We start from the raw sequence: 11,948 nt of genomic DNA, 5'->3' as shown, positions 1-11,948 counted from the left end.
CAAGTTTGTCACAAGTTTGTCGGTATTCCACTTCTTCATCTGACCAAACAAACAGTAGTCCTCCAGCCATGATATCCAATCTTGTGCACTGCCGTTCTCAAACTTCTCCAGAACCAAATGGTCCGACATTTATCCCACCGCTGCCACCACTGTTATGGGTTCGGTATTGCTTCGTACTGACGGTAAATTTGTTAGAAATTATCATCCACACATGTTCCACTTTCTATTTCAACATCATCGTTTTTCACTAGCTGTCACAGCAGCTGTTTGTTCGTTTTTACAGGCGCTCGTGTTTATCCGCGGGCTAATCCTCATTAAAGTCCTTCATTAGACAGATTATCTACAACACACGCAACATGTGCACAGTGATGCCGTCTGATCCGCATGCCCGCGAGGATCCCAACCGCTGGAGCGCCGCAGAAAGCTCGGGGAGAGTGGCGGCCCGCGGTCTGAATGCACCCGAGCACACACGTGGCGGACGGGGTGTCAGTCTGTCCCCGGTGTCCTCCGCGGCCAGGGCGTCAGCCACGTCAGGGCCGACTGACGCGAAGAATCGGTTCAGTCGATCTGGCCACCCGTTGTCTGCAGCATTCAGGTCGGTAGTCCTCGGTTCGGCCTTCTTTGATGCAATCAAAAACTGTCTGATGCTCTTCCGCGTTTTGGGTCGCGAGTTTCTGTACAGAGAGGCATAGTGGGAGGCGCAGGCTCGATTAATGGCCACTTTGACGGCGTTACGGCATTGCCGAAACTCTCGGTCAGTGTCATCGCACGTGATGGTGTCTCTGTCGATCCGCGCTTGGTCTCGAGCCGCCATCGCGTCTGTCACAGCATCATCATCCATCCAGGGGCGGTGTCGATGCTTCATTTTGACGGTCCTCATCGGCGTGTGCTGGTTAATCACCGGGTCCCACACGCGTTGAAAGCCGTTCCATTTGTCGGTTATGGAGTCGGCACGGTCGACCTCCGCCCAGTCCACCAGCAGCAGGTCGAGGCAGAGGGCAGCAGTGTCGACACGGCGCGTGGACCGCACGGTGCATGTGACGGGCACATGTCGTGTCTTGGTGTTGGTGATCGAAGCAGTGATAAGGTCGTGGTCGCTAACGTTACAAGGTATGACCCGGGCATTGGAGGTCAGGTCCGGTCTGTTCGTTATAAGGTGGTCGAGAATAGACGGCGACTCTCCGGGGTGGGTCGGCTCGGTTATCAGCTGATGCAGAGAGAGTTCGGCAAGCTGCTGAAGGTATGTTAATTATATACTAAATATTACTAAATACTACATTGTACTACACATACTACAATACTAAATACACATACTAAATATTATACATTGTTAACGTTACTGCCGATTGCGTAACCCAATGTCTCAGAATCCCGATGATGCCCACCTGGTCAAACCTCAACCGATATGCCAAATAGCTACTGATAATGGTGATGCGATTGCACCCGAGAAGACTTAAACCACCATCTACTTGAAGTGCATCGAACGTTCGACATGAGCAACACCGATGAATCGGTCGTGGTCATAAACGTGCAGTGGGTTCATGGTAAGTACTTTTAGCAGCAAGCAATATTTACATGTTCGTAGTGTAACATAATGACCCTTTAGCTGGTGACCAAACTAGTTATTCTGATGAATATGTGCTTAAAATGTGCTTCATCAGTCACTGACTTAGTCGACAATCAACACATGTCTACTTTGGTTGACCAAAAAACACCATTGAAGATTACTTAACACATGAACGTACTGTTAGGTGAGCCTATGCAAGTAGGCTTGATGCGGTAGGGTAACCGGCCAATTGATACAGCATGCAGCGATCAAGGAAAATCGTCATAAAATCAAAACCGCTTAACATTTTTCTGTTATTTCTTCGCATGAAGATGTGCAACGGAACAAGGAATCATGCAGACCATTCACTTAAATGTTTTGGGAAACCTTTAAGCTCGTTTGATTCGTTACGGTGTGCTTCATTAGGTAGCGAGCCTGTCTCAAATAGCCCCACCGACTTTCAGTGTGTCTGTTTTCAGGCCACCAGGGCTATATACAAAAACTTTCTTTCAAAATTTTACTGTTGTTGACTTTAAAATAGTCCTTGATGATCATCCTGCAAATTTGAAAGTTAAGTGTCACATCATATTATGATAGCCTTAGCATATAGTGATGCAATTTTATAACCTACCGAAATGAAGCATCCTACGAAAAAGGAAAAGATTGAATATAAAGGAAATATAACTGTCTTTGCAAAAACAATTTTTGCCAGAATGATCAAAATTTAATTTCCAATCGCATGGCATTTAAAAAATTATCTCTAGCGTGACCGATTTTCACCAATTTCTTCGTATCTAAAACTGTCTCAAATAGCCCCACCCTATGGGGCTATTTGAGACAGGCTTTAACTAAAAAAATATCCTTAATCATTATTAGTAGCTGTACAAAAATGCACCTATATGAAAGAGCTTACGGAGAACTACATTTTTGCAATTTACATGCTATAAGAAATATGAACCGTCTTAAAGGGAGAGGCCAAAAACTATAAAATCCGTTTCAAATAGCCCCACATTACGGTATGTCAGCCCTGTCACCAGCTTATGACTGCTCTGCTTGTAGTGCCCCTGACCGTCATCGACTCCCTTCCCTCCTTAAAAGCCTAGTTTCCCTCCATCATATAACTATTCTATTTGCGTCGGTTTGCGGGTTTTTTGAAGTGCTCAGTTTTTGCAGCGAGCTTTTTCTCTTAGGGCTTGCGAGATAGCCGCGGAACCACATATCTCTTAACCCGCGCCCCACTGGGGGGGGGGGGGCTATTTATAGCCCCCCCTCCCGTTTTTCGGCAATAACTTCCAAACCGCTTGACGTATCGACGCCAAACTTTCAGTACCTTAGGCTGCATCAATTTGACACCATGTGTCAAAATTTGAACTTCGTAGCTACCATAGGTCGGCCGGAAATGACGTCAGAGTGACGTCATGTTCGGCCGATTTCGACGCAAAACATTGAACCACGGCAATCGCTCCCAAGGGCTCAGTTTTTAAGCTAGATCCAATTTCTTTGCATGGGAGGACTCAGAATAGACTGCGCTATCAAACTGCTATCTCGGATTTTCAAAATTTTGAAAATTTTGAAAATTTTGTAAAATAAAATTCAAAATTTACATTTTTACATTTTTTCCAAAAAGCTTTTTACTTTTCGAAAAAACCGGAATATATGTGATAGAACGCATTATTATGACTAACTCTAGCAAGTTTTAGCTAAATATATTCAAAAATGGCCAAGTTTTACGCATTATTGCAAAAAATTCACAATTATTAATTTTTCAAATCAATTTTTCAGCACGTATTTGACATCGTACGCCAATATAAATAGCACCATCGTGTTCCTGAGCTCAAACTGCATCCAATAGACACCTTTTTTGCTTAAAAATTTTAACTTCAAAATTTGACCTTTTTTGACCTGAAAGTGACCTGACCTAAGCTAAATTCGACTCAAAATGACCTCGAATGACACAAACGACATCAAATTCGAAATCTCTGACCTAAATGGACCATAAAACATGTGTCACGTGACCGACGCATGATATAATATTTTCGTGACCTGTGATGACCTGACCTTGACCTGAAAATCAAAGTACAAGTTTGGTACCCTCAGGGTAACAAGAACATCTGTTCCCGAGTGTGTGATCCAAAAATGAGCCTGATCTGACTTGTAAGACAGCGGCCAGAGCCCAAAACGTGAACAAGCCAAAATGCTAATAATTTTTACTTTGACCTGACCTGTGACGTCATCGGTGACCTCGAGGTCAATGAAATTAGGTTTCGCTCGACAGTTTTTCCGGGGCTATCAGACGCCGTTTGAATTTTGACGATCGGCCCAGTAGTTTCGGAGTTAGGAGGGGGGGGGGGCTATGAATAGCCCCCCCCCCCCCCAGTAGGGCGTGTTATACGCAGACCCCAGTGGGGCGCGGGTTAAGCATTGGCTTCAGACACAGGAATGCGGCTGATTCACGTGCGATTGTGAGTGAGGTACCCCCAGTGTGAAAATTCGGCTGTAGAATTGTACTGTCTCGCAGTACCTATATTTAACGAACGAATAACAATACAAAAGAATAACGTAAGCGCAGCTCCGCGCGGCTCAAGCGTCAGCGGGCGACTCCCGCTCCGCGAGCCGGTCGTACCCGGATCGTGTCACCACCAGGCGGCAGCACTGGTCCTGTGACCCGACCTCACGTGACATTACGACACCACATTCTCCTCCCCTTAACAGGACAGAAACGATAGCCCTCTCTACGTCTCACTAACGATAGTCCTCAACACGTCTCACTGAACGATAGTCCTCTACACTCATCACTCACACTCACTCATCAAATCCGTAACGAACCGGACGTCGCACCTCGCGTCCGTACCGGGTTCTCAGCGTCGGCGACAGCGGCTGATCGGCGTCAGGTGCGGCCGGCTGCTCGGGCTGCGGCAGCTCGCTGTTCGTCTCAGCATGGCCGCGCTCAGTCTGCCTGCCATCGGCCGCCGTCTCGCCAGCTGCCTGCTGCTCCGGCTGGCTGTCGATCCGCTGCTGCGGCTGCTCGTCACGGCTGTCGGTGACCGCTCCGCCGCCGCTGGTCAACCGATCCGCGTGCACCCTCGTTCCGTCGTCGAGCACGTAGCTCGCTGGTCCCCGTCGCTCGAGCACCTTCTTCACGCGCGAGAAGCGGGGCCTGCCCTTGCGCGACTGAGGCGGAAGACGATGCCGCACCCGGTCTTCGATCTCGAAGTCCGGCTTCTTCACTCGATGCGTTTTGTCGAAGTACCTCTTCTGATACGCCTGCTTCTCCACCCGACTGTGCAGCTCTCCGGGTCTCTCGGGAAGCCGTCCACCGACGTCCACCGCCGCGCTGAGCTTGCCTCTCATCGGCCTGCCGTGAAGCAGCTCTGCAGGTGTGCGTCCGGTCGTCGCCTGCACCGTGCTCCGGTACGCGAACAGGAACGCCTGCAGACATTCCGCTCTGTCAGCCTTCTGCAGGTCAGCCGTCTGAAGTGCAGCCTTGATGGACTTGTTTGCTCTCTCCACCAGGCCGGATGACTGCGGATGATACGGTGAGATCAGCACATGAGTGACGCCCACACTTCGCAGGTACGATGCAAATCGATCAGACGTGAACGCTGATCCACAGTCAGATACGACCTCCTTGGGATAGCCCTCACGACATGCCAACTTCTCAAGAAACCGAACAACAACTTCAGACGTGGGGTGCTCACAAAACCCTACTTCTATCCATTTTGAGTGATAGTCAATGGCCACAATCGCAAATCGCTGTCCAAATCGGCCACCCGCCATGGGACCAATAAAATCGAGGCCCAGCTTTGCCCATGGCTCGTCAGGGAACGGTACAGGCTGCAGCGGCGCGCACCTCGGTGACGCTGTCTTGTCTGCTAGCGAGCAGACACTGCAGTTTCTCACCTGTTCTTCCACCGCCCTGTCCATCCCTGGCCACCAGTAGAGGTCTCGTAGCCTCTGTTTCGTCCGTACCATACCCTGGTGCCCCTCGTGGGCCAGCTCCACCAGCCTGGTACGGAGAGCAGTCGGTACCAGCACTCGTCCTCCTCGCAGGATGATGTCGTCGACGACGGCGAGCTCGTCCCTGCAGCGAAAGAACGGTTGCAGCTCTGGCACGCACTGACTGAAGCGTCGGGGCCACGCACGGGGTATCTGATCTCTCAGCTTACCGAGCACGTGGTCAGCTCGGGACTCCGCCTTCAGCTCGTCAGCGCTCACCGCCGCTGTCTCCTCGCTGAGAGCGGCGACCACCAGCTGCTCGTCCTCGGACACCACCTCCACCGGTGCCGGCAGACGCGACAGGCCGTCTGCTGGGTTGATGCTGCCCTTGACGTGCTGTACCGAAAAAGAATACTCCATCAGACGGCACGCCCAGCGAGAAATCCGCATCCCCGCTCGGCCAACACCACGTGACGTCATCAGTGTTTTGAGAGCCTGGTGATCCGTTCTGAGTACAAATTCCCTGCCCCACAGGTATTTGTGCCACTTCTCCACTGACCAGACACAAGCCAGTGCCTCCCGCTCAGTGACGCTGTACTGACGCTGGGCCTGTGACAGTGTGCTGGACGCAAAAGCGACCACGCGCTCACCTTCAGGGTGCGTCTGAGTGAGTACTGCACCGATACCGACGTCACTGGCGTCCGTTGTCACCGTCGTTGGCAGACTCGGGTCGAACATCGCCAGTGCTGAGCTCGTCAGGATCGCTTCCTTCACGTCCTCGAAGGCAGACTGCATCTCGGCCGTCCACTTGAAGGGTGGTGCGCCCTTCCTCAGCGGCCGCCGTAGCTCCTCGACTCGAGAGCTGTACCCTGGAACGAAACGGCTGTAAAACCCGAGCAGCCCCAGCATGGCTTGCAGATCCTTCACCGTACTCGGTGCCTTCAGCTCCTGCAGACCCTGAACTCGACTGGGGTTGATCTCGATACCGTCTTTCGAGACAGAGAAGCCCAGGAAACCGATCCGCTCAACTCCAAAGTGACACTTATCTGCGTTCAGCGTCACCTGGTACTCCTCCAGCTTCTCCATCACCGTCTTCAGTCTCGCGTCGTGCTCCTCTCTGGTACGACCAGCCACGATGACGTCATCCAGATACACCTGGGTACCGGGCAGGCCTCGCAGGATCGTCTCCATCAGCTTCTGAAAACAGCTGGGTAACGACCGCATACCGTAGCAGCATCTGCGATACCGGAACACGCCCTCGTGCGTCACGAACGCCGTCAGGTTCCGCGAGTCCTCGTGCAGCATCAGCTGGTGATAGGCGGCTTTCATGTCTAGCGTCGAGAACACGGTAGCCCCCACCAACTGATCAAGCATCTCCTGCATGTCCGGCAACGGATACCCACTGGTGGAGACTGCCTCATTGACGACCCGCAGATCCACACACAATCTGATCTGACCTGACCTGCGGCGAGAAACGACGATCGGCGAGATCCAGGGTGATCCGTCTACTCTCTCGATGATCTGCTGCTCTTCCAGTTCCTGCAGATGTCGCTTCACCTCCTCCCGGATGGCGAACGGTAGCGGCCTCAGCTTCTGCTGGACCGGAACGGCGTCATCTCGCAGCTGAACCCTGTGAACAAACCCTCTGATGGGCGGCAGCACGTTCGTTGTCTCATCAACTGACCTCGGTGCGGCGTCGGCTACCGCACAGACGACTGAGCCGTCCTTCACGGAGATGTGAAGACTCCTCTGCAGATCGCGTCCGAGCAGCGCTGTGCTGCCGTCCGCCACGTACAGAGAGCTCTGACAGCTCCGGCCGTCCTCGGTCTCCACCGTCACCGCAATCACGCCTGCCACCGCCAGCCGGCTGCCTCCAAACGCCTGCAGTCGGGAGGTGGTTGGCTGCAGAGGAACGTGAGTCAGTTGCTGCTCATACACTTGTCTGGGTACGATCGACACTGCTGCTCCCGTGTCTACCAGCATGTTCATCCAACACCCAGCTATCTTCACCTTCATTTTCAGAGCGCAGTCATTCTGAGTCACAGCGAGAATGTGCACGGCATCATTTTCATCAACAGATCGCACGGGTTTTACTTTTGAGCGACATCTCACTGCAAAGTGCCCAACTGCACCACATTTCCTGCACTTCTTCCCCTTAGCAGGACAGTCATCATCAGTGGATACCAGTGTTCGCCACGGGCCGGGCCAGCCCAACGGGCCATGGGCCGGGCTGGGCTACGGGCTGGGCCGGGCCCCCAAATATCATTAGTTAACGGGCTATGGACGGGCTGGGCCAAGAGCTTTGTGCACTATGTGTTTTGCGACTAATGTCAATTTAAGAAAATTTGGAAACTGATGCAAACAAAACCCACTGGGAAAATACAAATACTAAACCAAATTTAAGCAATGTGAAAGAAAACCTACCTGATACTGAATTTTGGGAATCTTGAGAATTATCCAATATCACATCATGTCACACATAGGAGGGTTTTCATAAAAATTCCGCAACCAAAAAGATCAGAGAATCTCTAGCATCATGAGTTTGTAATAAAAGTTAAAATGTAGTCATCAGAATAACTTACTTAGCACTACAACTCCAAAAACTAAGAAGCCACTCAACAATGATGGGCTACAGGGCTACATTAAGTTTAACACTTATATATGGCGATAGTGAGACAATTCCAACACAGTCTTTTTTCCTTCACCGACGGCTTTTTAACGAACAGAACCTTAAAAGGATACTCACAAAACACACTGTAAGTAACGAGGAGCTCTACAGAGTATTTCGCGATGAAAGCTTCTTTAAATGTCCATAAATTTGTCAAAATAAATCACAACAAACCAGCCCCTTCTCAACAAAATTTGCAATCATGGCGGCGGCGCTATGTTTATGTGGCGGCATCTAGGTAGTATACACAACAGTATATCAAATAAATACGTTTTTTAAGTAAGTATCAAGGTGAAAAACAAAATTAAACAAATAAGAAATAAAACCTAAATCACGAAGTCTGAAAACTCGAACGAAAAACAAAACAAAAACTTGATCATATATGTTTTATTATACAATTGGTCAAAATTCCTACCTGCCGCAGCTGCGACAATCAAGAAGTGTTCGCTCATTTTCGATTGATGATGATGATGCGTAAAAGTCGCAAAGATACCCAATGATATTTCAAGCTTATCATGTTTTCTGCTTACGCTGCTAGCGATATCCATATCTTGAAAAGAGCCTAACATAAAATAGCAAGGAAAGTAGCAGATAGTTGTCCACAGAGATTCGGTTGACACGTGGGCATGAATTGAAAATAGATAAGATCAGTTTTGCTGATAAATGGATGGATTTTCTCTTTTTTTGGAAGACAGTGCTAAAGTTAGTGTCACCTATTTTGTATGCTTTCTCAGGCGTTTGATATTGCAGCATCTATGGAGTGAATTTAACAGCAAGGTCAATCCCAGACAGATTCATCAATGGCCATAAGTCAAGCTTTTTTTCTGCTGGTAAGTGCTGGGAAGTATAGAGTATGTGGCAAATACTTCCTTCAAGTATGCATTAGAGTCACCAATTATGAATGATAATGTTCACACACATCAGCTTGCAAGATAACTTTACTCATAGAATGTAGTTAATATAATCATGTGAACTTTTTATAGGTGTGTAATCATGACCTAATTGACTGAGGTGCTTGCTGTTACTGTTAAAATTTGTGCCATAGGTGCTTGAAATGATTATATTCATTGAAAAGAAGGGAGTCATGATTGCCATGTTAATATTCATGCAATTTGAATTGTTCTCAAAATAGTGTAATCAATCATGCTTATTATAGCAATAGACTAAGACAATAACTAGATTGCTATTTTTGACGGGCCGGGCCGGGCTGGGCTTGGAATATTTGCCAAGAGCGGGCTACGGGCTGGGCCGGGCTCTGAACCCATGGGCCCGGGCCGGGCTGGGCTGGGGATTTTGGGGCCCGTGGCGAACACTGGTGGATACGTGTCCCAGTCGCCCACATGCATAGCATGACTTGCCTTTTGTGTGCTGACCCACCGGCGCCGATGACGTCTTCCGAGTCGCGAGAGCCACCTCGACCGGCGGTGAGACTGGTGAGGCGGGGTGGTCACGCCGACTGGCTCCACCTCCCTCTCCGAACAGACGCTGTCTGTCCACGGCTCGGTCCTCCGCCAGAGCTATGGACTCGAGGCGCTGTAGTGTCAGCTGGTCCTCCACACACAAGCGATCACGCAGACGACTAGACACACATCCTTCAACAAACTGATCACGGATCATTTCATCTTCTAAAGCCCCGAAAGCACAATGTCTGCTCTGTTCCCTCAGATTCGTCAAAAATACAGTGACTGTTTCACCCGGCTTCTGACGACATCTACGGAACTTTATCCTCTCAGACATGACATCTCTAGGCTTTTCAAACAGTTGCTGGAGTAGCGAGAGACAATCTGACATCACATTACCTTGTGACTCACGCTTCACCTGCGGTGCTGTCTCCGTCCCGCTAGCTCCCGGTTCGCTCGTCCCGCTGACCTCTGTTGTCGCCGGAGGGCACGCCGTGACCCGATGTTGTGCCGCAGTGGCCGCCTCGGCCGCCACCCGGTACCGACGCCGACCCTCCTGCCCCAGGCAGTGTAACAGGAGCGCTTGCTGCCGAGCTGGATCCCACTGCGACCAGCCGATGGCTGTCGCGTACAGTTCGAAGTCTGCATACCAGGCCGACCAAGGGATGCTTGCAGTCGCTGCCGTGGCCAGAAATGGTCCCGGTGGACGAATCCCTTCCATCTTGCTGCTGGTGCCAGATCTTCTGTCACTGTTCACTGATCACTGATCACTGATCCTCGTCGCCAGAATTATGTACTGTCTCGCAGTACCTATATTTAACGAACGAATAACAATACAAAAGAATAACGTAAGCGCAGCTCCGCGCGGCTCAAGCGTCAGCGGGCGACTCCCGCTCCGCGAGCCGGTCGTACCCGGATCGTGTCACCACCAGGCGGCAGCACTGGTCCTGTGACCCGACCTCACGTGACATTACGACACCACAAGAATATGTAGTTTTAAATACGTAGTTTGACGTAGATCTCGGAAAAGTGAGATACCCCATATGCTTAACACAGAGCCGAACGGCGGCTGACAGGTGGCCGGCTCTCGGGAGATCGGCAGCCGACACTCGAAAAATCGACAACCCGCCGCTGAATGCGCGTGCGGCAGTGCTGAGCCGAGTCGTTCCCACGGTCTGGCGGCCAGCTGGGTGGGGGCGGGGTGGGGAGTGGGGCGGCCGATTGCCAGCCGCTTCTCCACGGGCAGTAGTTCCACTGGCGGCCGCCAGGCCCGTGCGGCAAGCGGGCCGTGCGCGGTAGTTCCGCCAGCGGCCGCCAGATGGATACCGCCGCGCGCGTCGTGTCTAACCTGACGAAGCTACAAAAAGTTAGATAACTTTAATAAGAGGGACGGTAAAGTCACAATTCCAACGCTGAATGTTGGGCAAAAGCAAAGGGATCCAACACAGCCATCGGTATTTACTGTATTTACCCTTTTCAGTCAGCGATAAGCCCCAGCAATCGCACCGCTGCAAAACTCGCAAGCTGTTCACCGTGCAGGGTATTGCATTATAACCACCCACCGGCTCCATCACCGTGAGTGTAATCGCTTATTAGGTAGGACGCAATTAGTAAGTGTGAAGCGATAGGTAAGTGAAACAAAATACTAAATGGAATTGAGCATAACTTAAATTGCAAACAATTCAATGAAAACAAATTAAAACGAACTGAGACCAATGGAAATTTGGAAGATCTTTGATCGTCTTAATACGTTTGATTTCTGGGGGGGGGGGGGGATGGAGTGGAAAGTTTTCCTACCCGACGAACCCGGAATTATCCCGAGGGGGTAGGGATGGGAGTCGAGTCGGGGGAACGGGGGGGGGGGGCGAGTAGAGTGGCAAGCTTTCTTACCCGACAAGTACCAAGCAAGTACCAAGTACTTTCGCAAGTACCAAGCATGTACCAAGTACTTTTACAAGGACCAAGCAAGTACCAAGTACTTATGCAAATACCAAGCAAGTACCAAGTACTTTGGCAAATACCGAGTACTTATGCAAATACCAAGCAAGTAACAAGTACTTTGGCAAGTACCGAGTACTTTGGCAAGTACCAAGCAAGTACCAAGTACTTTTGCAAGTTCAGCAAGTTTTTCGCCAATATCGAAGCTTCTAGACGTCCGATCGTCACCGGAAAAACACCATTCGATCCCAAATTTTCTCCCGAATCTTTTTATGGCCAAAGCGACGCGGAGCGAGCCAAGATATCTTGTCTCTACTATAATTAGGTGATGCTCCGACAAATTCACAAACAAGACCGAACTTGTTTGGAGTTCGGACTGTGAGTTAACCCTCGCCGGACCTATTGGTTTTCTACATACGCGCCGGCCGAGGGGGGGGGGCGGGTACGACCCCCCCCCCCT

General features: G+C 50.4%; 1 protein-coding gene across 1 annotated transcript; it reads right to left on the bottom strand.

The window, feature by feature from the left end:
- Window positions 1–340: 340 nt before the first annotated feature.
- On the bottom strand, window positions 341–10,524 carry LOC122393297. The gene is made up of 4 exons (XM_043389196.1): window positions 9,474–10,524; window positions 5,447–7,666; window positions 4,353–5,068; window positions 341–1,142 (listed from the first exon to the last, which is right to left on the bottom strand). Exons 1-4 carry the CDS (start codon window positions 10,269–10,271, stop codon window positions 341–343), a joined length of 4,536 nt encoding a protein of 1,511 aa, XP_043245131.1. The 5' UTR covers window positions 10,272–10,524.
- Window positions 10,525–11,948: the final 1,424 nt, after the last annotated feature.

The sequence above is a fragment of the Amphibalanus amphitrite genome, unplaced genomic scaffold (genome assembly GCF_019059575.1).
Source record: "Amphibalanus amphitrite isolate SeventyFive unplaced genomic scaffold, NRLGWU_Aamphi_draft 000528F_arrow, whole genome shotgun sequence".
NCBI classification, from domain to species: Eukaryota; Metazoa; Arthropoda; class Thecostraca; order Balanomorpha; family Balanidae; genus Amphibalanus; species Amphibalanus amphitrite.
Note: the sequence above shows the minus strand (reverse complement) of the source record. Positions and strands in the feature narration are given on the sequence as shown.